Genomic DNA, 26,379 nt, shown 5'->3' on the forward strand with positions numbered 1-26,379 from the left:
AAGCAGATGAAATAAAGCAGCCAATATTATAACGCCCTTTTGTAGATCTATGATGCAGCCCCATTTGGAACCCTGGGTGCAGTACTGGTCACCACGTGTCAAAAAGGACACTGCAGAGCTGGAAAAAAGTACAGAAGATAATTAATTTATCTGGATAATTAAGGGACTGGAACACCACTCCTATGAGGAATGGCTGAAGAGTCTAGGATTTTCAGTTTAGAAAAGAGATGACGGGGACGGGGTGTGGTACGAGATTTATAATGTTATGCACAGGGTAGAGAGAATAGACCGAGGTAACTTTTTCTCCCTCTCTCATAATACGTGAACTCACGAGCATCCAATGAAGCTGATAGGCAGTAAATCCAGAACAGATAAAAGGAAATACTTCTTTACCCAACGAGTGAGAAAGATGTGGAATTCACTGCCAGAGGATATATTGATGGCCACAGGCATGGACAGCTTTAAAAGGGGATTAGAGAGAGTCATGGAGGAGAGGTCTATCAGTGGCTATTAGCCGGGAGGAAAGGGTACCTCCACATACAGTGGTAGCAAACCTCTGAATACTGGGGCCAGGAGGCAACTTCAGAAGAGGGCCTCAGCCTCTATGCCTTGTTGTAGGCCTTCCACTGTGTGAGACAGGATGCTGGACTAGATGAACCACTGGTCTGATCCAACAGGGATCTTTTTATGTTCTTACTAGAGACAATGCCCGTCGTGTGAAAAAACACAATGGGCTCTAGGAAACTGATTCGGCGGCCCCCTCCTGGCGACAAGCAAGTGCTTCACAGCCGCCTGGGGGCCAAAGCGGGAGGGCGCTGAGGGAAGGCACGAGGAGGAGTGCTTAGGCCCCCTCCCAACAGCAAGCGGGCAATTCGCAACGGCCTCGAGGCGAGAGATGTCAACAACACGCCTAGGCAAGGATAAAAAGTGAGTCATCACCAATACGGCTTGCCTTTTATATAGTAGGATGCAGTCTTCTGTGTCAAACTAGCTGTCTTCCTAGCTAAAGGCCATGGAGGGAAAAATCTACCCCATAAGAAGCCAGAGGCTAAGCCGACAAGTAAAGAAGCAGGAAGCTGAGGTGTGCTCTTCTTCCCCTGGGCCCCCATTCCTAAAGAACCCTGGGCGGGGGCGTTGCTGACAAAATGAGTCATGAAGTTCAAGAAGGCCACTGCAGCCAGGCACTTTCCACAGGAAGAACATTAGCTTAGAAAAGCAGTGACCTAGAATGGAACAGCTTGAGACCCACCAAGCCACCAGTACTCCCTGCGGAGCAGCTTACTAGGCAACTGTTTATTCATGCACACTCCACTTTTCATCCCAGTGGGAATCCAAAAGGCCTTTCGACACTCTCTCCTCCTCCACTTCATCCTCGTGACAATCCTATGAAGTCAGTTAGCCTAAGAGTGTGTGAGATTCCGTGCCAGAGCGAGGAGCCAAACCCGGGCCTCCCAGAACCTAGTCTGACATTACACTGGCCAACAGCCAAAGCCAATGACTGACACCTAATGACTCAAGGCACAACATGGCACAGTTTCCCTCCCGCAACAGGGCTACCTCACGGCCAGTATGCATACCTGTCCATTGCTGAAGTGTCTTCTACCCATGCCTAGACTGAATCTGGTGCCAAAGGGAAGGGAGCCAACCCCATGAGTGGGCAACCATTCAGCCAGCAGGCCCCAGAATCTGCAAACAGAAAAGAGGTCGTGACCAAGCCACCTTTCTCCCACACCGCCAAAGGCTGCATGATTAGGAAGTTTGGAAGAGAAGGGGTAGTGCTGGCACCTCAGAGTGTTTGCCAGCCTCTTCATACCTGGTGGTGAGGCCTGATCAGCCCCAAGAAGAGAAGGGATAGCCAGTTAGATAAAGCCTGGTCATTGCACAGAGCCAACCCCACTGATCATCCACCTGGCCACACCAAAAGACACACCACAATCTGCTTCCCGTGGTTCTCACCTGTTCTCATTATGCAGGAAGTCCTCTGGGCCCAGGTGCTCATACACCCAGCCAGGCGCAAAGATGGCTACAGAAAGGCCATGATTACGAATCAGGCGCAGAGACTGTAGGGACACAAAGAAAACAACGTCAGCATTGCCCTTCAAGCATTACCCCAGAGCTCTGGCGACTGGAGGATTCAAGAACGATGTTGAATGCATTTACAGGGATAGCAGCTCCCTCTGTACAGGAATGCCAAAGACACCAGGGCTAGATATCTAAAGACTACGCCTTTCCTGCCCTAAGGATTGTCTCTCTTCCCTTTGCAAAGGGATGTGCTCGTTCAATAGTTAATGTGTCCTAAGCTGAAAAAACACTGTGGCTCTTGGCCCCCATACCGAATCCAATTTAGCACTGCGGCCTGGTACAACCACACCCACTCAGATAGAGGAAATGTCCCAGAAATCGCAACACCTGCCCACCTTGTCAGAATCAAATCCGCCACCCACAACATCACCACGGCCGAACACATCCACCCCCACGTAGACATCACACAGACGCTCGCCTGCCATCTCTCTTGTCCGCAGCAGTTGCCCGTCCTTCCAGTTGTAGTTAGTGAAGAAGCCATCACAAGCATCAAAGAAAACCCTGCAAAGGCACAAAGCAAAGGACAGGTGCCACAAGGCTTTAAGCTTTGCAGGTATTTAGGGATTTCCTACATTTTGCAGAGGATTGGACTAGATGACCCCACAGGTACCTTCCAACTATGTGATTCTATCTGGGTTTCCAAGATGGTCTAACTGTATGAATTCCTTCATCCCAAGTACATGAAATTCTTCAGCAATCTTTGCTGACCTACATGGCTTAGAAAGATCAGTGCACTTTGTGTGACATGGCCAGCCAATTTCCCATTCTGAGCCTGGGCATGAAAAAGGTGCCTTCCCTTTCCAGAGCAGTTTCCATATTGCTAGTTGAGTAATTCTTCTTCCTAGTAGCCCAAATAGCCCAGGCTAGCCCAATCTCGTCAGAGCTCAGGAACTAAGCAGGGGTGGCCACGGCCAGTACATGGATGAGAAATCACCAAGGAAGACTGTGGTTGCTATGCCGAGAAAGGCAATGGCAAACCACCTCTGCTCATCTCTTGCCCAGAATGCCTCATGGATGGGGTCACCAAGAGACAGTTGAGACTCTATGGCACGTTCTTATTCTTCTTCAATCCTTATACCCAGGGCTTTTTTTCTGGGAAAAGAGGTGGTGGAATTCAGTGGGTTGCCAGCACACGGGACAACTCTTGGCGGGAGGTGGTGCCCCTGGTACCACATGTGCATGCGCAAAGTGCACACATGCTCCCAGGGCCAATGACGTCACTTTGGGTCAGCTGGAACAAGGGGGGGAGGTTAAAAGTTTAAATCGCCCTCAGTGAAAATGGTCAATCTAAACTCCCCTCTGTCTGGAGATCAGGGGGTGGGGCCACCAGCCATGTGACCATTTTCAAGAGGTTCCGGAACTCCATCCCACCATGTTCCAGCTGAAAAAAAGCCCTGCTTATATCTAATAGCCAGTGGTTAGCTCTCTGCGCAGATTTTAAAAATCCACTCAGTGGGGCCAGTCATGGCTACAGTTTTGGATTCTGCAAATCTGGAGAAAACCCCATTTTGCTGAAATGATTGTTTTTAAAAAAACTAAAAATTTATTTCAATTAATAAACTCAAACACATAAGACATAAGCTACAGTCATACAATCATCTAAATCATACCTCTACAATCATCCACTACTATAGCAGTGGAAAAGATTGATTTTTTAAAATAAAAACTAGGCATTAAAAAAAATGCCAAAATTAAGTGCGATGTTGGCACATGCATGGAAATCACGAAAAATAAAAAGTCTGGAATTTGGGTGGCATTTTGCGTTGCCCTAACAAATCAATGTGGTGCCCAACATTGCAACAGTCACCACAAATACCAGATGGTGAGAGATGGAAAACAAGATCTTCTAGGAGGGAAAGTGTGCGCCATTAGAGGAACGGTATTTCTCCACCCCATGTTCTTGCAGGTCCCATCTTTGGCAGCAGATCCTAAGAGGACACCACAGCCTCTCCCAAGCCCCCAAGAGAGGTCAGTCTTCCAGTAAGCTGAGACTTAACAGCTCTTATGTCTTGAGTGCTCGTTGATTCCCTGCTACAGAAGGCTTATTTATAGATGAATCATGTACATACCTTGCCTTTATTTGTTTAGATATTTATAACTCACTTTTCTCTCTAACAGGGACCTAATTCCCCCCTCCTCCACTTTATCCACACAACAGGTTGTGAGTTAGGTTAGGTTGAGTGTGTGTGACTGGCTCAAGGTCACCAGAGCTTAATGGCAAAGTGGGGATTTAAACCTGAGTCTCCTAGTCCATCACTCCAACCATTACACTATACAGGCTTCTTTTTTCCAAAGATGCTCGAGGCAGCATACATGCCTTGTCCCATGTTATCTTCACATCAATCCTGTAAGGATCTTTAGGTTGGGAGCCAGTGACATGCCCTAAATTGGGCATGGATCCAAACCAAAGCCTTCCCAGTCAAACTGAGGGTTACCCTTCTGTTTTTGTAGGTTGATATCAACAGCATTTTCGTTTCACCCATTTTTGTTGCAACTTCTCAGTTTGATTGTTTCTTGACCTGATTAATTGGATGGGAGATCTCCAACGGAGACCAGGGTGGCAGAGGCAGGCAATGGCAAACCACCTCTGATAGTCTCTTGCCATGAAAACCCTGCCAGGGGCTGCCATGATTCAGCTATGACTTGAGGGCACCACACACACATGTAACATTAACACAAAAATGGGCATCAGCTTTAACAGAAATAATTCTACCAGATTTCGATATTGGGGGGGGGATAGGGGGAACACCCATTAATTACATCCTGAACAGCAAGAACCTGTATCAGAAACTGTGATTTTCAAACGGAAACAGTGTGCTCAAGATATCGGGTGGAACCTCTAAGTTCAAACCCACTCTAGGTCTCACACTGGTACGCTGCCCCTAATCAATGTGGGGTTCATTCCCAAAATGTAGCCGGAAGATACAACAAGGAAAGGACTGGGGTAAAAATAACCCTTTCCTTTTGGAGGAGCTGCTTTTCTGACTCTGCCTTCTGAGAAAGACCCGCTACCTCTGCATCTCTTTGGGGGAGGGGTGGGGAGCAGGATCAGCCACCTCACTCACTTGTTGTGGTCGTTGAGTTCATTCTGCCACCTGAGCTCTCCACTTTTCAGGACACTGTCATACCACAGCACCTTTCCTCCTGGCACAGCTTGGTGCACCTGGGCTGTCAGGCACTGCAAGAAGTGGGGCATGTTCCGTGCTGCCGTCACCTGCCATGAAAGAACTGCACAATTATCCTGGGGGAAGAGTCCTTTAGAAGACCCAGCCACCCCACGGCACTTCTCTCTCCCTCTCTCAATATAATTGTTCTGTGTATGTCCTTGAAGTTCTTCCAAGAGCTACACTTCCAGGGCAGGGTTCATCACGTTTTGTTCACATAAAATTAATTTCCTCACCAAGACAGATCTCAGAAAACCAGTTTCTGCCTATTTGTGGCAAACCAGTGCTTCCAACATCTCTCTGTCTCTCTCTCTCTCTCTGTGTCTCTGTCTATAATATCCTTCAATAGGTTTTGCTGTGACTCTTGAATTTGCTTTTGTGACTCCTGCACCATTTCTTGTGTTTTTTGTATGGTTTTTTGTATAGTCTCATTTATTTCTTTATTGCCCTCTGTTACTTTCTTATCTAAGTTTTCAATCGCTATCTGCCATTCTTTGTCTTTATCTTTTTTCGCCATCGCTGGGCTTGCCTTGGCACCCCACGAATCCGCTCTCTTTCTCAGCTCCGTCTTCTTATCTGTCTCTTTTTACTCTTGTGTTAAACTTTAATTCAATAATGCCCAAAAAAATACCAAAAAAAAAAAGTTTCTGCGTTCAAAATGTCGGGCGTTTTTTCTCTATGATATAGTCTATAATGAAGTCTTCCAGCTTTCCCACTTCGAAAATGGCGAACTTCCTCTTCCTCTCCAAATCCTCTGTCCCTTGTTGTTTTCCTTCCGCTGCTCCACCGAGGCATTTCCTGCCCTTCTAGCCGCGGCTCACTGCTATTACAAACAAACAACTTTTCGCGATCTTTCCGCCGCTTCCCACACTCCTTCCCTTCGCGTTGTTATCTCACCAACCACAGGTATGCAAAACAAAAAGTTCTTTTCACTCTTTTTCAGCTCTTTAATTCAAAAAGTTCGCAAACTTCCACTCCCTACCGCTTTTTAAATTCTTCTGCTTTAGGTATCTGTCTCTTTAGATCAGTAAGCTTTGATCTTTGTATAGTAAACAAGCCCGTTAGGGGAGATAGCAATCTTTACTTCTTTCGTTCTTCTTGGGTTGTACTCACTGTTTCTTTTGTTCAATTCTACTTAAAGTCTGTTTCTGAAGCTTGGGTACGACAGTCCTGTGCCAATTAAATTACTCCAAAAGCTGCTGCAGAGATAATAGCCGCCCTTGTATGAGGGGACCTCAAGGCAGGGGGAGAATCCTTGATTCAGAACCCCCCCTCTGCCGAGATCACACACTCTTGGGGCTGTAAAAGTGTTCCTGCCCGATTTCTGCCTGAAATCAGGGGGCTGCGGGTGATCAAAGCACCTCGCCAGCCAAAAAACAGCACCTCAGATGATCCAGCTCCCTGGATCACTTCAGATCCGCCATAATCCCAAACCGGAAGTCCTCTCTCTGTGTCTCTGTCTCTGTCTCTGTCTCTCACCATCCCCTCCCCAGGATGGTGAGAGTTCTTTGGCTTACTGATTTTGAATTTTCCTTGAAAAGCAAAAGGCGATGAATGATTATTTCAAATCAATGTAGATGCAGTTCTTCAAAATAAAGAAGTCAGACAACCCACCAGAAACACAGATGATGGGGAGAAGCCAGACAGATCACTGAATTAGTATTCAATTAACTGTTACATAATTTGTAAAATGCAGAAGAGAAAGAGTAACTGAGCTCATTTTTTGGGAAATTTTTAAGGAAGTCTGTACATATCCCTATTTGACCTAAACTTCCCACCTGGCTCAAGAGAAGCCGTAACAAGGTCACTTACATATTAGCAGAATACTTTTACGCGCCAGCAGGCTGGTATACCTCCATCTCAGCATTCTCCTTCCTTCCAGTCTTTTCTTTTGGATTAATCTTTCCCACTCTTTTCCCCTTCTTAAAAATTCTTCCCCACTGGTCTTTGACGCTCTCCAATATGTGGACTCCCCAAACCCAACACTTTGGTAGACTTCTGAATAAGGAGGTGTTGAGATCACCGTCAACATTATATTCTAAACTAGCAACAATGCCCATTGTGTGAAAAAATGCAACGGGCTCTAAAAAACTGATTTGGCGGGGGGGCCCCTCCCAGTGGAAAGCAGGCGCTTTGCAGCGACCTGGAGGCCAGAGTGGGAGGGCGCTGAGGGGAGGCGCAGGGAGGAGTGCTTAGGCCGTCAATTTGGCAGGTCCCCTCCAGGAGGCAAGCAGGCGCTTCGCAGCAGCCTCGAGGCCAGAGTTGCCAGCAATGTGCCTGCGCGAGGATAAAAAGTGAGTCGTCACCAATATGGCTTGCCTTTGATATAGTAGGATACTTCAGCCAGACAATGTTAGACAAAAAAAATCGCAATATTGTAATTCAGAATGTAGCAATTGTATTGTATTTTTGAAAAAGTTGGAAAAAAGGCCGGTTCGTTGTTGTGAAATAGGGGAGTGCTGAGTTGTCAGGAAGACTGAGTCATCTATGGCAGGAAGAAAGGATAGGTGGATGGGATTTCTTAGCTGCCGTTACTTCCAGCCTCCTCTTCTAATTATACAGTATGCCTATGCCTTCTTTTATGGTGTTCTACAGCCACAGGAATTTGCCACAAAAATATTATGCAATTACATTTCCTGTACATAAGGGACTTTATTTGCCATGGCAATCAGTGCTCCACTAGGATACCTACACAACATCACACTTTTTTATTTCAAACTAATCTGGAAAATCTAATACTCTTTAATGTTATAATGCAGATTAGTATCATCAATCCACAACGAAGATAACAGTCAAACCCAGCCTTCTCCTCCCTATTAATCACCCTAATAAGGGGTAACGAAACTGCATCATGAAACTAAGCGTGCCCACAGACACAGTTTCAGCTCCCCTTAAGTCTCACCAGATTTCTCAAGCACAACCAGGGACTTTAACGAGATGTGGAGGGAACTGATGAGTAGGCTGACACATCCACATGCACAGCGAGTTAAGAGGATGATCTTGAGCTTCAATTATAGCCAAGGGGCAACCTGCTTATGTGTGGAGGAAGCAGTAAGGGGGCTGGGAAGGGTCGTAAAGAGGGAACACTGCTCACACTCAAAGAATTCTCAATGTTGACCAGCCAGCCGTCGAAACGATAGAACTGGGCAATTGCAGCCAGCTGCTCAGCCACAGCGCGGTATGCTTCCTCCTCACCTGCCAGAAACGACTCACACATCTTTCCACCATCTGACCACTCTGTGATGAATGTCCCTAGGGAGGCAGAATGCAGAGAGGACATTAATCTCTTATCTCCTGCCTCATCTAGAACTTCTCTCCATCTAGAGAAAAGCAGACAGGGAAGTGCCGGCTCTGGAGTACCTTGAGAGAGAACAGGGAGTCACCAAAACACAAGAAATGCCAGAGGTAATTTCTGATTCCCATAAAGAAATGCTATAAAATGCAGAACTGGTTCAAGAGCTGCTTGTAAGAACTCGTAGCAGATCTCAGAAAGAGGATGGGATGCCTAATTAAAAAGGAACTCACAAAACAGGAGGCATTTCAGAGTATTTTGGAAGAATGCAACCAGTGGCATGAAAATGCATGTCAGTTCTTCCAGAAAAGGAGAGCCCATTCTAGTCTTTAGTGTATCAAACTCAGGTTGGGGAAATGTAGGAGTAATGACTTCCCTACTTTGTCCTACTTAGTTGTTCCTCTTCCGCATCTACTACAAGCAGAATTAAAAATGTGTTTCAATATGGCACTTTATCTAGCGCTCTATTCTCTGCCCCAGCAATACTCGGGTATGTATACCTGGGAAGCAAATCCTATTCAGCAATATTGTATCTTTGTTTCAATATTGTGTCTTTGTTTTACAGCTACTTCTGCTGAATGTGTTAATTTCTGCTCACCCACAGTAGCAGTGGCACTCCTGAACAGATCCATAATTATAAGACTTTGTTCAAGGAGGATGGGAGTGGGTTTTAATTACTTATTTTCTTTTTGCAGCCAAAGAAATTGTTTGTTTTTTATTATTGTCATTTCATAGTAGTGCAATTAGGATCATAAAAGGAATAAATTAAGAAGCACGTGCCATTGCTCTACAGAGAAAAGAAATAATACTCCAATACCAGGAATAAGATCTGATAATTAAAGATCAATTCAGGAATGCTGCATTCACCAGGAAAAAACAGGAAGTAAAGAATTAAGAAGAGAAAAAGCAGCTGGGAAACAAAGCAGCAAAATTTAAAGGGACAGTATTCCAGAAAAACGTCAATTAGACTTTGCTATCCACACTGACATTGCACCAACATTTTGACTTTCTTTTAATTACCGCAAATCATATCTGAAGATAGATGAAACGACAACGAAGTACGTGTTATCTGGATTCTCCATAAAAACAATGAAGGAATCATATATTGTCGAACCAATGAAGTAATCATGTTCATTACTGACTAAATACCTAGTATGGAAGTAAAGCAGGCCCAACAATGTTAACATCAGATGCTCCAAAATGCTCCACACACACACACTCAAAACTCACCCAGCATAAGGACACCGTTGCGATGGGCAGCATTGGTCCAGACCACTGGTGGAATGGTAACCGTATGATGGCTGAAGTATACAAAGATGTCGATGTAACACCAGTGATAGAATACAAAAGGGTCAATGACCTCAGACCCCTGGATGAACCTGCCCACAGTATAAAGAGAGAGATTTTGTCAGGAATAGGTAATCAGCAAGGATCTATATCACACATGTCAAAGTAGAGCTTCCGTAGAGCAGGAAAGTGTTATACTCGTAGTACTCAAAGTAGCTGAGGATGCTATCATCTCCTGAAGCTAGGGCGCCACAGAGCCATTCTCTCTCAAGAGACTCTATAATGACTGGAGTTCCCCAGGCACATACAAAAATTAAATTTAATTCCCTGTTCTTCTTGTAAAGGGCACATCCATAAGCCAGTTTTTCAGGCTTTTCATTCAGTGCTTTCTAAGTTAAATGGGGAGGACAGGATGCAAATAAAGTTCGGCTTCGCAAAAGCGACTATGGACTCGCAGCCCAGCTGCTGAAGTACAACCTTCATAGGCTACGTTGGTTTTGCAGGGGGACAGGGGAAGTGTGATGTTACAGGGATTGCACACACAATGGTACACCACAGAAGTGTGAACCAGGAAGCTCCCAGTCCTCACCACAGTCACGCAAGCAACTGTTTGCTCCATTTCAGCCCTCCTCTCCCTCCATGCACCAGCCTCAATATGACGATAACAACATAGATGTATTTTACAGGGCCAGCAGAACGTCTGGGAGTTAATGAATATAAAATACTATGAATACCTGAAATGGGCAATCTAAATAAGTTCTATAGAAATGCTAGGCATTATTGCACTGAATGTACATCAGACTCCTTTCACCATTATATGGATGCCCCCAAGGGGACCATGGCTCACTCAAATATCCCACCAAGACTAGCTTGTTGCCATTCTGGCTATTTTGGGTAACCATTTCCAAATCTGGACGCTTCATCTTTCAGTCTCTATTCCAGATTCCAACGAGTCCCAACCTGTCTTCAAGGTAGCCACCCTTCATGTCATGGCACACCAGCGTGCGGGGCCTGTTGCTGTCAAGCGGAGGCTGCCGTTTAGCTAATGGCTCGATAGATACATTGAAAGCATCATCACTGGTAGATTTCCAAGACAGCAGTTCCTCCAAGCCCGAGAGGTAGAAGCTTATTGGTTCAGTGGTATGTTTATCGTATTGCCTGGCTGGGAATATAGAAGGAGGTGGTTAATACTGCAGGTTGATGGTAGTACCAGCTCCCAAAGAGTTGGAGATGCACCCTCCCATAGCAAATCTTACCAGGCAAAGGATCTGGGGCAAAACTGACCACCCTGTGGAGGACAGAGGTTCTTTGGCTCTCCATACCAAGCTGCAAGCTGAAAACAAGGGAACAGTTCAGAAAAGGGATCCCATTTGGGTGTGCTAGAATGGCAGGCGCTCAAGAATAGTGCTGCAGGGCTTACAATCCATTCCCCTTGGACATGTTCCCCCAGCCCCTAAGTTCTAGAGGATAATATTTTCGAGACAGCTAAATCTATCTATGCCATTCATTTACTCTATCAGCCACCAGGAGATGGACAGAACATCTACCTTGGTGGTTCACTACAAATTAGTTTCCGGTGATCACTGACAGCACTCCCCAAGATTGCTTCCAACTGGAGACAATTCTCTGAGAAGCTCTCACTGCCATCGTGTTTGCAGTGGCAATGTAGCATCCACACAGCAGCTTTCCCTACACTTTTCTTGCCTCAATCCCCACAGCCCCCATGGTCCCTACCCATCCACCATATGGCTTTTTTAAAAAAAAATGGTAACTGACACATCACTATAGCATTAATGTAATGTAATAAACTTCTGCAACAATGTACTATTTCCCACCTTTTAAAAAACAATATGCCTCTAGCCCTTTTTGTAGCAGAGTTATAAGGGGAAATGTGCAGCAAGTACCTTTCCCCATATAACTCCACAAAGACAAGGGACGGAGACTTAAAAAATGGGGGGGGGACCTAGGAACCAATATATTGTTGCAATAGGTCATTATAATGTTCCTGCATTATTGCAATCTATCATTTTTTTAAAGAACTATGGTGGAAGGAGGGCTAAATGGCAGGAAAATGGTGCAGAGGTGGGACCTGTAAAAATGTTTATCTTCCCATCCACACAGCATCTAAAGACACTTCAGCTGATCTTTAAAAAAATATATATCATACCAAAATCATTTTTGACAAAATTAGAATCCCAAAATGTTGAAACTGAAGGATTTGCTTTAAATGATGAGAAAACTGTTACAGAATTACATTACTTAACATCTAAATCTTCTGTAGAAATCCAGGTGTTAAGCAGTAATTTAGATTACAGCCTCTCTCATGGTACCACAAAATCCACAAATAGTTTCTGCTCTTAGTAATGTGAATGACTTGCCTAGGAGAGAATCAATTTTTATCAACTATAGGATGACATAGCATAAAACAGGAAGGTATTTTAAAAATAATGTGTTTATTAAAGTTGCTTTTAGCATAGGATTTCAAGTTATTCAAGTGCTAAGCATGGAACAGTCAAAATTTACTCAGTGTGAATGGTCTAAACAATCCACTTAAAAGAAAGATCTTGGCAACGGAAATTTAAAAAGAATTGCTATATTGATGTTACAATAAACTCATAAAAAAACCAACAAGTATTTAAATGGATTAAATTTGGAAACTTGTATACGTTCTTGGCAGAAGGAACTTGTACACTACCTTGGCAAAAAAGAGGTGTTGCTATATTTATAAGATCAAATAATAACTTTCAGGTTGATAGCTTTAAAAGTTATCTGAATGGAAGATATATTGAAGGAGAAATTATTTTTTAAAAAAATTTTTTTAGATCTCCATGTGTTTGAGGGAGAAATTTTACTAGGTACTTAATAGAATCCTTGATTTGGAACTGAATAAAAGTAATACATTAAAGAAACCTTCTAATGTTTTGGCCAAATTATTCACTAAAGAAATATTGAAAAGAGTCCAGTAGCACCTTTAAGACTAACCAACTTTACTGTAGCATAAGCTTTCAAGAATCACAGTTCTCTTCATCAGATGCAGAGAACTGTGATTCTCGAAAGCTTATGCTACAGTAAAAGTTGGTTAGTCTTAAAGGTGCTACTGGACTCTTTTCGATTTTGCTACTACAGACTAACACAGCTAACTCCTCTGGAACTAGAGAAATAGAATCTTTACAATTAATTGAAGCCTAGAGATATTGTCACCGAAATAAAAAAGCTATAATTCACAAAATAGCTATTCAATAATTGATTTGCTCTTTTTAACTCCAGGATTTTATTTCTTTAGTTCATGATGTGCACATTGCTCCTATGATTTTTTCTGATCATGCTCCTATTATCTGCAGGATTAATCTTAATCAACATCAGAAGAAAAATGTATTTGGAGACTAAATACTATATTACTGAAACAAGATGTAAACAAATAATAAAGCAACTTAAAGAGTTTTATGTGCTCTATAATACTCCTGATGTCCACTGGAAATCAATTTGGGAATCAGTAAAGCCTTATTGAGATAAATTATATTTCAATGAGAAGTGCAAGAAAAGAGGAAATGCTGTAAACTAAAGGAAGATATAAGTAATTCAATTCAGCAGACAGAGAAAGTACAGATATTAGATGTCAACTTAAAGTTTGTAAAAAACCACTAGAGATTATCAACATACAAGAAGCAAGTAAAGCTATATAATTTGGCTAAGCAAAATTATTTTGAAAAAGGTAATAAGGCTGATAAGACCTTGGCTTGGTTCCTGAAGAAAGAGAGTGAGGAATGTACGATACCACATGTTTTTTCTCAGAGACCCACCGCCGTTAAGTTACTGATAAAGAGACTTCAAAAGTATTTAGGGATTTTTATAGAAATGTATATTCATCTGTTAATCTTAAATTATCTAGGATAAAGGAGGTCTTGCAAAGAAGCAAAATAAAACCATTAACAGATTAATAGAGCTAATCTAAATCAGGCAATTACAATTCAAGAGGTAAATAGAAAATCTGCAAAAACAAATCCCCTGGACTAGATGGCCTAACAGCTGAAATTATAAATTTTGTGAGGTAATATTATATTCTTTAATGAATACATTCACAGATGGGCACCATCCCAGAATCGTGGAATGACGCCAGAATTATATTCATACATAAATCAGGAAAAGATCCATCATCTCCAAGTTCATACAGACCAATTCTATTCTAAATATTGATTATAAGATCCTTACAATAATTTTAGCTACAAGACTGAACTTAGTTATAAGTATATTCATTTAGACCAAACAGGGCTCATTAGGTATCTTACAGATAGCACCAGACAAGCAATTTCTATCACAAACGGTGCCAATAGTTGTAATGATGATTGATGCTGAAAAAGTTTTTGATAGAATAGAGTGAGATTTTTTGCTTCACATCTTATACACTTTCAATATACAGGGATGTTTTAAGAATAATAACCGTGTGCTTATATGCTGCTCTTCTGGACAGATTAGTGCAACTCTCAGAGGAGTTAACAAAATCAGTGTTATCATCATCCCCACAATACAACTGAGGAGCTGTGGCTAATAGGAGCAGCTTACCAAGGCCACCTGCAGAGTTCATGGCAGTAGTGGGATTCACACCAGCAGTGCCCAGCCACTTAACCACTATGCCCCAGCAGGTTAAAGCATTATATAATAAACCTAGAGCCTTTCTGCAAATTAATCGTATACCATAATTTCCAATTAATCTAAATTGTGGTGCTAGACAAGGCTGCCCTTTATCAGCAGTTTTATTTGCTATAAATACTGGCCTTAGTGTTACCAGGTCCCCCTTACCCTCGTAGCTGGAAGATCAAGAGGTTTAGGGTCCTACCGGGAAGATCAAGAGGTTTAGGCTGGAATAACTCTCTGCATATGATTGCACTGTAAACCCCCTGGCAAAGGCTGTTCTTAATTTTGCCGAATCAGTTTAAAGGAGGAAGCTTTATTAGACACTACCTACACTGTAGGGTGAGTCAGTGAAGGAACTAACACAGCATCTTGTTCAACAAGTGTTCTTTCCCTGCCCCTCTCAATCTGATTAGAAACAACTGGTGGGGAGGCACTGTCCAGCCTACTAATCCAGACTAATCTAGAGGTAGGCTCTAGTGGGGCAAAGATGCTGCATGGGGAGGATGGAGGCCGGGCTATGGTCTCCTCCAGTCAGGCCAGCCTGGACAGCTACATCTGCACCCACGTTATTTCTCAGAAGGGCTCTTTCTCATTTCTTCCCTCCCCACAGTCATAAATTGTTCAGCAACAGCATCACCTCCACCGAATACTCTGCCCATTCCTATAACTTATGGTTGACAAATCTTAGCCTCACTACTAGAGCACAATTGTGATATATTTGAAGCGATGTTTTAAAAAGTGAAGCCACTCTGGACCCAAAAAGATCAAGATGGGTAGCCGTGTTAAGTCTGTCCGTAGCAGTGGAAAAGAGCAAGAGTCCAGTAGCACCTGTAAGACTAACAACATTTGAGGAAGGGGATGAGCTTTCGTGAGCCACAGCTCACTTCTTCAGATACCTGAAGTGAAGAAGTGAGCTGTGGCTCACGAAAGCTCATCTCCTTCCACTAATTTTATTAGTCTTATAGGTGCTGTTTGGCTCTTGCTCTTTTCCACTGGACCGAAAAAAGAACGTCTTATGCTCATCTCTGAACAACTACAGCCCGCCCTCAAACCCCAAGACTCGCTTTTTAACACAGCGAGTTCCCCATCCCCGAAACCAGTTCTCCGAGACCGAGCACAGCCCGACCCTGCCTTACACCCGGGCTGAAGCCGGCTGCCTCTGGCGCTTTCCCTCTCTGAACCCCTTTCAAAGGACCGGCTCGCTCCTAACGCTTTGAATGAAGAACTCTGAGCAGGTGCAAAGCGTCTTTCCTTGAGCACTTCTTCACAGCAGCACATGAGGCGGTCGGAAGACGATGCGTAGAGCTCTGCTCCGAAACGCCGCCTGGCAGCTGCCGGCCTCCCCAGCCTGGGACATCCCTCCTCCCCCCGTGCTCTTTTCCAGTCCCAGGCGTTGCTTACCCCAGGCCGGGCCTGAAGCGCCCCTTGGCCGGTCGCCGCTCTTCCCGCCCGCCATCGCTCGGGCCGCCCCCTTCCCCTTCCTCTCCCTCCGCCTCGGCCCGCTTGGCCCCTCGCCTCCCTCCGTCCCGCTCCCCTCCCGCCATCTCTCGGGCCTTCCTTCTCCGCCCCGTCACATGGAGGCGGAGGGCGGCCGAGCTCCAGCCAATCCCGGCCGCGGCAGCTAGCGGGCCCCGCCAGGCGCGCTCGGCGTCCGGGCAATACGATCGGCGGAGGGAGGGGCGCCATGCCGGCCGCTGGAGCTCCCTGTGGGATGGGGGCAAGGCTGGCCTCTCGCCGAGGGCGGAGTTCCCCGGAAACGACATTTTTCTGTAAAACTTCGTTGTCCTGGGCTGTTGTGAATAGTGTGGAAGAAAGGGAAATGCCCTCTGTATATTCTCAGAGGCACCCTCCTTGTTATTTTAGGACGCAAGGCTTAGTCCTGTACCAAGGGGGGGGGAAAGGGGGGGGAATACCTTTATTCACTTACAGATTTTTGTGATGGCTACTGAAGAAGAAAAAAATCCAGGATGCTCAACATCTAAAAAAAACAGCAGTACTGGATACAGTTGAATTTCTCTCGATGGAATGAGCAAAGTTAGACCCTCGTTACACTTATACAGTCCTTCCTCACAAAACAGCTCTTTAAGTGAACAAAAATGTGTGGAAGAAAGGGAAATGCCCTCTGTATATTCTCAGAGGCACCCTCCTTGTTATTTTAGGACGCAAGTCTTAGTCCTGTACCCAGGAAAAGGGATACAACTTTCGACGCCTGATTTGGGTACCTTTATTCGCTTACAGAGTCAGATTTAATTTTCACTCAGGCCTTTTCAACAAGGTGATAGCCCCCCCCCCCTCCAGTCCAGCAAGTCACCCCAGAACAAATTTTCTTTCCCCTCAGTGGGCCTTTCTTGTCAAACCATAGCTGTGGGTTGCCCAGGAGTGTGTATGTGATGCCACACTGATATGGCACAAGCTCTTTGCAGATGGGAGGCCGATTGAAGAAATGAGTCCATGCCTGTCAAGTAGCCCATTTAATTTTTGTGATGGCTACTGAAGAAGAAAAAAATCCAGGATGCGCAACATAAAAAAAAAAAACAGCAGTACTGGATACAGTTGAATTTCTCTCGATGGAATGAGCAAAGTTAGACGCTCGTTACACTTATACAGTCCTTCCTCACAAAACAGCTCTTTAAGTGAACAAAAATGTGACAATGTAAACTGTGAATGGAATGAACACATCTTTCCTTTTTAAATCTCCGCCTTCCTCTGTCGTGTCCCTTGTCTAACATTTTAAATTGCAAATCCCTTCAGGGCAGAGAACTCTTCTATTCTGCAATATTCTATTCTAAATAAATAATAAAAATTGCGTGGTAAGTGGAAAAACATACAAAACTAAAGATCTAAGAGTCTCCCTGCAAGATTATTGGGGGGAAGGGGGGAGGAACCGGAAAACAAGGTCTAATATACTCCCGGCAGAAGATATTTAAATCACCGACACAGCAACAGAGACTGCTTGTACAGAAATGTTCCATTACTATATCTGATTATAGTAAAAATCTGCAAAGCTAACTCTGAATGAATACAGACTATGAGTTTGCCTTATTGTAGCTGTGGAGAAAATTGCCCACTACCTAAGTGTGCTAAACACAGACAATCATGGATGGTTATATACTATTCTGTGGTTAATAATAATAATCCTACCCATTTCTCCATGCACTTCTGAAACATTATATAACTGTTTCTTGGCTCTTTGTAGCTAGACAGTTTATTTTGTTCTCATAGTGTTGAAATTGGTTTCAAAATATGTAATGTTTTGCTGTCTTTTTTTAGGGTTCATAAAAACATTGTTTGAAAGCAACTGCTAAAATTATCTAAAAACCAAATTAATGTCATATATATGTTGCACCCAACCCCACATCATCTACACAATGCAAGCGTAACTTGGGAAACATAAGAAATTTCCATTTCTTGGAGTAAAAACAATCACACACCAAATGGAAAAAAAGAAATTGCTTGACGAAATCTGAAAATAACTAAATCATTACAAGTACAAAAGAACGTTTGGAAATCTGAAACGAGAGGGGAAGGAGAGAAGACAACCCATTCCTAAAATCACAACTGTAGCCATGACTCTTCGTATCATTCACCAAGTAATGTCACCAGCCACAGAGTACCAATACATTTTACGGCCAACCAGGGGTCATTTCGTAGAAAAAGAGCTGGAGGAACTCATTAGCATAACATATTAGAATATGCCACACCCCTTGCCAGCACCAGAAATGTAACGAAAGCCAAAAGGGAGGCCCCCGGGGGCTAGAAGGCATACAGCAACAACAACCGGAGGACGCCACAAAAGTAATAGTTATATAATAATTTATAATAAAGTGCAAAAGTGCAATAGTGTATAAACAAGGTACAAAAGTTCCAAAGATACAATAAATACAATAAATCCAATACAGCGGTCTGTCGCCAAGGTAATTAATTTACAACCATACAATGATGGGCTCAACTGGAGGTGGAGAGTGTAGTAAAGGAAGGGTTGGAGAGAACCAGTCCATAAGGTCATACAAGGAGTAAAAAGGACCACGCTAGCCGACGGGCTAAAGCTTCCATTTACAATTCCCGTTTCGGAGCTTCTTCTTCCAGGGCTAGTCTCTTAGAAAGAGAGACGTTGCACAGAATTGCTCATGTTGCAAATCAGCAAGAACACATTTAAACTCCAATATAGAAGCAGAAGTTGGTTTCCAAAGTTGTCAAAAGGCAAAAGGCAAGAGGCAAAATCTCTATTCCCAGAGGCAAATCAGTTAGGCTTCTTAGCACAGCAAAATGGATGGGTTCATGTCGTCCATCCCCAGACAGAGCCAAAGTTTGAGGCACTGAGCAAGTCACAGTATAACCCACACAGATCTCCAGTTGAGCCCATCATTGTATGGTTGTAAATTAATTACCTTGGCGACAGACCGCTGTATTGGATTTATTGTATTTATTGTATCTTTGGAACTTTTGTACCTTGTTTATACACTATTGCACTTTTGCACTTTATTATAAATTATTATATAACTATTACTTTTGTGGCGTCCTCCGGTTGTTGTTGCTGTAGCACCAGAAATGTGTCATTAGCATAACTGATTTGCATATGCCACACTCCCTGACATCACCTATCCTGGCTGCTTTGGACCCAATCCTGGCCATTCAGGGCTGAAATTTGAACCAAAATGGCAAAAAGGGGCTGAAAATGGCCGAAAAGGGGCCCAAAATGGTCAGGATTGGGCCGCTGATGAACAGGAGCATGATCCACCACCCGTCAGAGGCCCGATCCGGGCTGTTTCGGCTCCAATCCAGGACGAAACGGGCCCAAAATGGCCGAGTCAGGTGAGCGGGGCCACCTGACATGTGATCTCTTTGGGGAACTGCCAGAACTGTGTTCCTGCGCATTCCCCCTTGAAATGAGCCCTGCTGCCAACTATATAAAAAATGTGGAGAAGCCTTACTACTATGACAGAAAAAATGCCTAATGTTTACATATCTAGTGGTTTAAAAATGCTACCACATAGTAATATGGTTTGTGTGTATTTTACCAGTTAGTCTCTTCAAATGTCAAGACAGTGGCTACAAACAGGAGACTAGATCTGGATCTAAACAGGAGATTGCAACTGTGTATTCCTTCCTGTTCACTTGCTCTCCACTTGATCAAGTGGAGTGTGAGTGAATGGCAAGTGAACAGGGAGGAATACACGCCAGTCTGTTCACTTGCCAGGCAAGTATAATTCGTAACTTGTAGCTTGGCTCTCAGAAACAAAACCCCAAGATGAGCAGACAGCATTTCGAAAAAGTTGACTTTTTCTTTCAATATAATGCATGAGGGAAGTGCAAGAGTACATTGCTGAAAAGACAATGAAGAACAGTAGTCTGGCTACCTTCCGCATATATGACTGTCCTTCCGCTGTTAGTACACTCACCATTCCAAATATTAACATTCTACTCAGTTTACACTGTTAATTTCTCTTCTAGTTTATGCTGACTTTCTGCCCTGCATAATACTCTATCATTTAACTGTCATTTCATTCAGCATGGTTTTTCAGTCTGTGAATTGTCATACCATAGTTATTTTCTCTTTTAGAGACAGTCATTACACTGTAATTCTGATCTGGACACTATTGTTCAATTTTGAGGACTATATCTTTAGACAATTTCCTTTCTCCCCATGGCAGGGCTGTATTATTCATAAAGCTGACTAGGTTGGAGCCTAGGGGCCCCACAGGGAATAGGTGCCCATCATTTTTTTTTTTTTGCTGAGGCATGCCCCCACACAGATTACAATTAATTGATTCTCTTATATAACCTCTAAACCTCTATTAATAAGATCATTAACTGCTTCCTAACTGAAGTGAAACAAAGTGCCTCTTGTATTACAACAATTATTCATAAATTATATATATTATAAATAAATAATTAAAAAATATTTACTTCAAAATATTACAGTATTGAACAATAATAACCCCAAAATGTGCTTTCCTGAAGAGTTCTATTCCTGCAATGAAAATATTTTTTAAATTGTGAATAGAATTCTTCAGGAGACCCTTAACATGGATATAGGACTACGTGCTGTGGTCTAATACCTATGCCAAATAAAGTATCTTTGCATCTGTGTGAGAAAGTCATCCTTCCAGGCCACCTGCCATGCCCAATGACATCATAAAAGGACTGGGCCACGCACTTTCCTTCGCTCTTCTGATGAACTGGGCTGGTCAATATTTCTCATGCTAGTGAATTTTCTCCCAAATAGCCTGCTTATGGCGACATTTTAAACCAGATGGATGTTAATTGATCTGAGAAGAGCCCCCATTGAGCGGTCCTTCCGTAATATACGTACATTCGGATCCCACAGACTAATCTTTTCTCATCCTGCTTTTTCCCTAAGAAGAAAGTAGTAACATTTAACAAACATTGATCACTATTACACTGAATTGAAGCTCCAAGGTTTTTTACTGTGCGTCTCTATTAGAGTTATGGAGGGTCTGTCCTTTCCCCCAGCCCCATTACCTCTTTTTCGCTGATTCTTCCCGTTGCAGTCAGGGAGGGAACGAGTCCTCGCTTGCTAGCAATGCATCACCATTACACTCAGAGGCTAAGTTTCATAAATCCAGTGTGTGGGTGGAGGGGAGGGGAGGGGAGAAGGCAAGGAGGAGGAAGTCCTTTTGGATATTCTAAACACCTTTCCTTGCCTGCGTTCAACCTTTGAACATAGTTGCAGCTTTTGTCCCTATTAAAAGGGATGGGCAAATCTTTCATGTGCTTTTGGACCTGAAAAAAAATGTGATACCACAAGCAAGCCCTTTACTTTCTCCTGTATCCCTTTCCTCACACTATTTCTCTGTCCCCATATTCACTCCAACAACACAACAGCACCAGATATACTATCTCAGGTTCATTCATTTGCTCATTTTCCAAGGTTACATACGCCATCAAGTGTCAGCAATGCCTTTCAGCTCTCTAAACTGGGCAAACAGGTCAGTTCCTTCACCTAAGACTGAATGGACATAAATCTGATATTAAAAAAATCACAGCGTTCAAAACCCAGTTGGAGAACATTTTAATCTCCATCTATTGCTGATTTAAGAGTAGCAGTTTTCAAGCAGAGAAAATTCAAAGGAAAATCACAACAGGAGATGGCTGAAATGATTCCCAAATTTGGAACAATGGATCCCCAAGGGTTGAATCAGGAGGATATAGGATTTTTCTCCCATGACAGATTTTCTGCACTTTTCATCCCTGCTCTATCAAGTTAATGACAACATGTAGCTATTTTCCTGACACTCTAATTAACAATACCCCTCCTACCCTCTGCCTGGATTATAAAGACTCCCTTTTTCCACTCCTCATATCTGATGAAGAGAGCTTTGAGTCTCAAAAATTCATACCTGGTATAGTGGTTAAAGAGTTAGACTAGGATCTGTGAAACCCAGGTTCAAATCCCCACTCTGCCATGGAAGCGCTCTGGGTGACCTTGAGCCAGTCACACACTTTCAATCGAACCTGCCTCACAGATAGGTGTGCCAGGTGCCCACTGATGGTGGGCAAACTTCCTGCAGTTTGCCTTTCTGCCCGCTGATTACTAGTGATTGGTGGGAAGTGGTAGGCCGCCCGGCAATCACTCGCATCCAGCAGGAAATCCAGGCAAATGTGTGGTACATACGCTCCCTGCGGCTGCGATGTCATCACTTCTAGAAGTGATATCATGGCGCTGGCTGCAGGAGTGCTCCCCTGGTTCGCATAGAGCTGATTTCAGCCCCAAACAGGCCAATTCTTAAACAACCTGATCTGTGCAAAGCAGGGGAGAACTCCTGCAGCCAGTGTAATTATGTCACTTCCGGAAGTGATGTCACCTCACCACGCCCCTCCCAGGAGCACAAGCACAAAGTTTGAGCCCGGTAGGTACCACCGCCACTCGTGCCTGCCAGTTGCCAGGGAGATCTGGCAACCCTGCTCACAGAGTTGTTGTGAGGATGAAATGGAGGAGAGAAGAGGGATGTAAGCTGCCTTGTGTCCCCATTGGGGAGAAAGGGTGGGGTATAAATGAAGTAAAAATAAAATAAATAATGTCGTGACCTAAGCACTAACTAAAAATGGCAAGAGAGAACCTGAAAGGCAGAGCCTCTGGAGAAAGGCAAAGCCTTTGTTGGTCCAAATTATCGATTTGTAGTATTATAAAAACTGTTTGGAGGGCAAAAAGAGACGCAAGAAGGCACCCAGCTAAAAGCCCCAGGCAATGCCAATAACTGCTGGCAAATGCAGCATCATTTGTACTGAGATAAATGGGAAGCCAAGAGCAATCTGAAGTTGGTCCAAATGTTCCCTCCAAGATCATATTGGCAGGAAGAAAAATTAGTACCTGTCTGGGAAAAAGGTGTCTCCTAATGCCAGGAATAGGAGATGACTTTAGAAACCCAGAAACCCAGAACCTTCTGGGAATAAGAATAGTCACTGGTTTTTAGCTTGTGATTGAATTCTTAGTGAACACTTGGTTAATGGCTGTCCTGAAGATTTTGAATTGAAAAGTGGGGTATAAATATTGAAACACATAAAAAGGAAGATTATAAGGAGGTGGAAAGTTGGCTTTGCATCCATTTCTCTTGCTGTAATTATAGGATGACAGACCCTCTGAATGCGCACGGAGAGACAGTCTGGCCAGCTCTTGTTGATTTCCTATTTACTTGAGAAACAATAGAGAAGAGAGTATGTTAATGATGTATATTGTAAGAAACAGGGCCAGTTAAGACAACAGAAATCTGTCAAAGAGAAATGGCTTATCAGGACAAACAAACAAAAAGGCAGAAGCTGAGAAAAACATGAAATCAGTCCTAATTTTTTAGTTACTCCAACTGGAAAGTCTTCCGCACTGAAGTCACCTCTGCTAGAGAGTCTACAACTCATACCAAGAAGGTCCAAGGCAGAATCAAGCTGAGATCTATCAACTACCTATAAAAATGTTGTTGTTGTTGTTGTTGTTTTTGTTGTTGTTGTTTGAATCAGGGGTAAATCTTAAAGTATAAGACACTTTCAGCCAAACTAGTAACTACTCTGGGCATGAATACATAGCCTTCCCTTGCACAACACACTCCATGGGCATCCATCCATCCTATGCCTGGCAGAAGGAGAGGGAGTGCACCATCTTTCTTCTGTGGTTCTTCTAGGACCAAATGCCACATGGTCCATCCACTGATAGAGCTGAAGCCAGCGGCTAGCTACTCCAACTGGCAGACGAAGAGTGAAAGGCAATGAGGTCCAAGGCCAGCCCTAGCATTCGGTATTAGACTGAATGAATTAGGCATCTCAGACAGCAACCTTTGGGTACCATTAAAATGTGGCTCACAGGCAGCTATTGATTATATTTTTCCTGCTAAGGGGCATTACGTGGATTTTTCCATCTCAGGTGCCGAAATGACTTGGCCAGGATCAGGTAGGATCTTTTCCTTTGATGGTTTTGACCCATGCCTATTTTTTAAGTGTATACCGTGAAAATCGTGTCTGTCAGAAAAAAGGGGGAAAGAAAGGCAGGAAATAAATATCAAAAAATAAAGATTCAACTAACTGCTTGCTTCATTTATCTTACGTTATAGGATGCTTCTCTGGGGACTGCTTTTTACCTTTTCCCCTTCCTTTTTGACAGGTATATCTTTCACATTTATGACTCTGTGAGGTTTGACAACAAGCCAGTCCAAACCAGTAGGAAGAAGAGGTGAGTATTAATTAAAAGGGGGGAAGCCTTTGTAAAAACACCTATGGGGATATCATATTACACAGTCAATGAGAAACGCATGTTGGGAAGTAATTGTATAAGGAAATTAGAAGCAAGTACAGATAAAGCCGTTTCCCATTCATAGCAGCAACTGATTTAACAGGAAAGTGGGAAGCCATAGTTTTTCTGTCATGGAAGTGTTGGGAAGAAGGGGAGAAGAAATTCTCCTCATGTGAAAAACAAATACTGGCTGCATATTTAGTGGTGTCACAAGGGAGCGCTTCAGTAATGAGCTGAAACAACAAAACAGTCTAGGTTATAAAGAATTTCACTCAACACTCTTACCTACCCGAAGTCCTTGCTCAAGTTATTTTGGGACATTTATATGAGGCACTCCACTCCCAGTATCCAATCAAGATAGTCACTTGAACATTCCAGGTGGCCACCTTTCATCTTTACCCCTGAAGGCTCTGTAAATTTCTCCTCTCCAGTCTAAAACGGTGGAATCGCAACCATAGAGCAGTGAGGAATGGAAATGGGCTGGAGCTGGCTTCGAGAGCTGGGCTTGGATCCGGAAAGGTTACATGAGCTGCAGTTTCTCTTCTAGCATTTCACAGTCTCTTCACACAGCTCCAGGCCTTTGCCCTGCCACCAGGTCTGTCTTTTTAAACTACCCTTCCTGGCTAACAATGCATCTCCCGGCACATGTTCTTCACATACCAGATGTCTTGTGCAGAGACACTCTTACAGTAATCCACCACGAGGTTACAAAAGCATGGAACAATGAGATCAGAAGCCTGTGTCAGAGGTTCTCCCAGGAGTTTGTAACCCATGGATCAAATCTAACTGCTAGCCATATTGAAGCAGCTGTCTCACCCTGGCTTATTGGCATAGCTGCTTCTCACATGGAATTCATTGTGAATATGCTTGAAATCACTTTGCCCATTGCCTCGTTGCCCACAGTGAGTGTCACGTGGAGCTGCAATTTTGCACAGCATCAGGTTTTTTATGTTCATGCGTATAATCACAACAAACATGCAGTAAAGCTGGAGTGCTAAACGTTCAGATCTGTGAGTTTGCAGGTGCTTAATTCACTGTGAGCAAACACAGCAGAGCAGGTTGTTTTGCAGACTTGAGAACCCCTGAATGTAGGGTCTGAGAAACCAACCTCAGACCCCAATCAGAATTTGGTAAGGAATTAAAAGCGCAGAGGCAATAGATGAGAAAAAATGTCCAGCGGTAAAGAGGCCTGTGAATGCATTTCTAAGCAGAGTTTAAAAGGTAAAGGTAGTCCCCTGTGCAAGCACCGAGTCATTACTGACCCATGGGGGGACGTCACATCACAATGTTTTCTTGGCAGACTTTTGTTACGGGGTGGTTTGCCATTGCCTTCCCCAGTCATCTACACTTTACCCCCAGGAAACGGTACTCATTTCACTGACCTCGGAAGGATGGAAGGCTGACCAACCTTGAGCCGGCTATCTGAACCCAGGTTCCACCAGGATCGAACTCAGGTCGTGAGCAGAGCTTGGACTGCAGTACTGCAGCTTACCACTCAGCGCCACAGGGCTCCTGTGTTAGACCATTCTAAAACCATTGAAGTCAATGGGCATAGAAAGGCATAACTCTGTTTATGATTACACTGATAAAGGCGATTTACTAGGAGGAGCTTAAGAACTGAACAGAGCCAATTGTTGAAAGGTCTTCTGGTAAAATATCTGGAAGCAAGAGAAAAAATGTTAAGCAATGTGTGGTTAACCTGGCCAAAGTGTGGAGATCTCTTGTATGAATGCCCAAAAAACTGGGGCATGGGGCAATAGCTTACACAAAGTTATTATTTAGAATAGAAACTGTTTCTTGAAGCAACATGAAATGATGGCGGTTAGGAATTGCTAAAGTGATTAGGAATTGCTAAAATCTTGCTTAAGCCTTTACTTCACATGTACACGAGAGGTGTTCAGAGACTAATTGCAAGGAGATGGTATAACTGAAATTTGGACTTCCCCACTGAAAGCAATAGAAATATTTTTCTTTAAAAGTGGACCATCTAGCCAAAGGAAGCTCAGAGCAATCCCGAGAGAACATACCATATACCAAGAATCCAAGCTTGTTTTTACTCTCTTCAGTCGCAGCAGGAGCAAAACCAGGCACTGCTACGAGTGCTATCTTCCTGCTTGCATTCCCTGAGAAGACCAGATGTGCTCGTCGCCACTTCTGATGCGACCAGCTATCAACCTTGTAAC

The 26,379-nt window shown here is 43.5% G+C and overlaps 1 protein-coding gene and 1 long non-coding RNA gene across 5 annotated transcripts in view; one reads left to right on the top strand and one right to left on the bottom strand.

Annotated features, from left to right (window-relative positions):
• ENGASE (endo-beta-N-acetylglucosaminidase) overlaps window positions 1-20,994 on the bottom strand; it is a 34,395-nt gene extending 13,401 nt beyond the window's left edge. Inside the window, exons 1-9 of one of the 3 annotated variants that reach the window (XM_054978856.1) lie at window positions 20,941-20,994; window positions 11,082-11,158; window positions 10,786-10,987; window positions 9,769-9,917; window positions 8,341-8,498; window positions 5,148-5,296; window positions 2,418-2,583; window positions 1,957-2,060; window positions 1,578-1,686 (exon numbers count right to left, since the gene is read on the bottom strand). In XM_054978856.1, the coding sequence (XP_054834831.1) occupies window positions 1,578-1,686; window positions 1,957-2,060; window positions 2,418-2,583; window positions 5,148-5,296; window positions 8,341-8,498; window positions 9,769-9,917; window positions 10,786-10,987; window positions 11,082-11,145 (1,101 nt within the window). In that variant the 5' untranslated portion in view covers window positions 11,146-11,158; window positions 20,941-20,994. Of the gene's footprint in view, window positions 1-1,577; window positions 1,687-1,956; window positions 2,061-2,417; window positions 2,584-5,147; window positions 5,297-8,340; window positions 8,499-9,768; window positions 9,918-10,685; window positions 10,988-11,081; window positions 11,159-15,858; window positions 15,914-20,940 lie in introns of those variants that run through there. The other 2 variants (XM_054978855.1, XM_054978857.1) reach the window with 2 other exon arrangements.
• On the top strand, window positions 6,066-10,691 carry LOC129329338 (uncharacterized). 2 transcript variants are annotated; one of them, XR_008596945.1, is made up of 3 exons: window positions 6,066-6,152; window positions 8,571-8,651; window positions 9,274-10,691. It is a non-coding gene; the product is annotated as an uncharacterized LOC129329338 (long non-coding RNA). The 2 variants fall into 2 exon arrangements; XR_008596946.1 differs by having other exon boundaries at window positions 6,093-6,152; window positions 8,554-8,651.
• Window positions 20,995-26,379: the final 5,385 nt, after the last annotated feature.

Source organism: Eublepharis macularius, chromosome 4 (genome assembly GCF_028583425.1).
Source record: "Eublepharis macularius isolate TG4126 chromosome 4, MPM_Emac_v1.0, whole genome shotgun sequence".
Taxonomy (NCBI): Eukaryota; Metazoa; Chordata; class Lepidosauria; order Squamata; family Eublepharidae; genus Eublepharis; species Eublepharis macularius.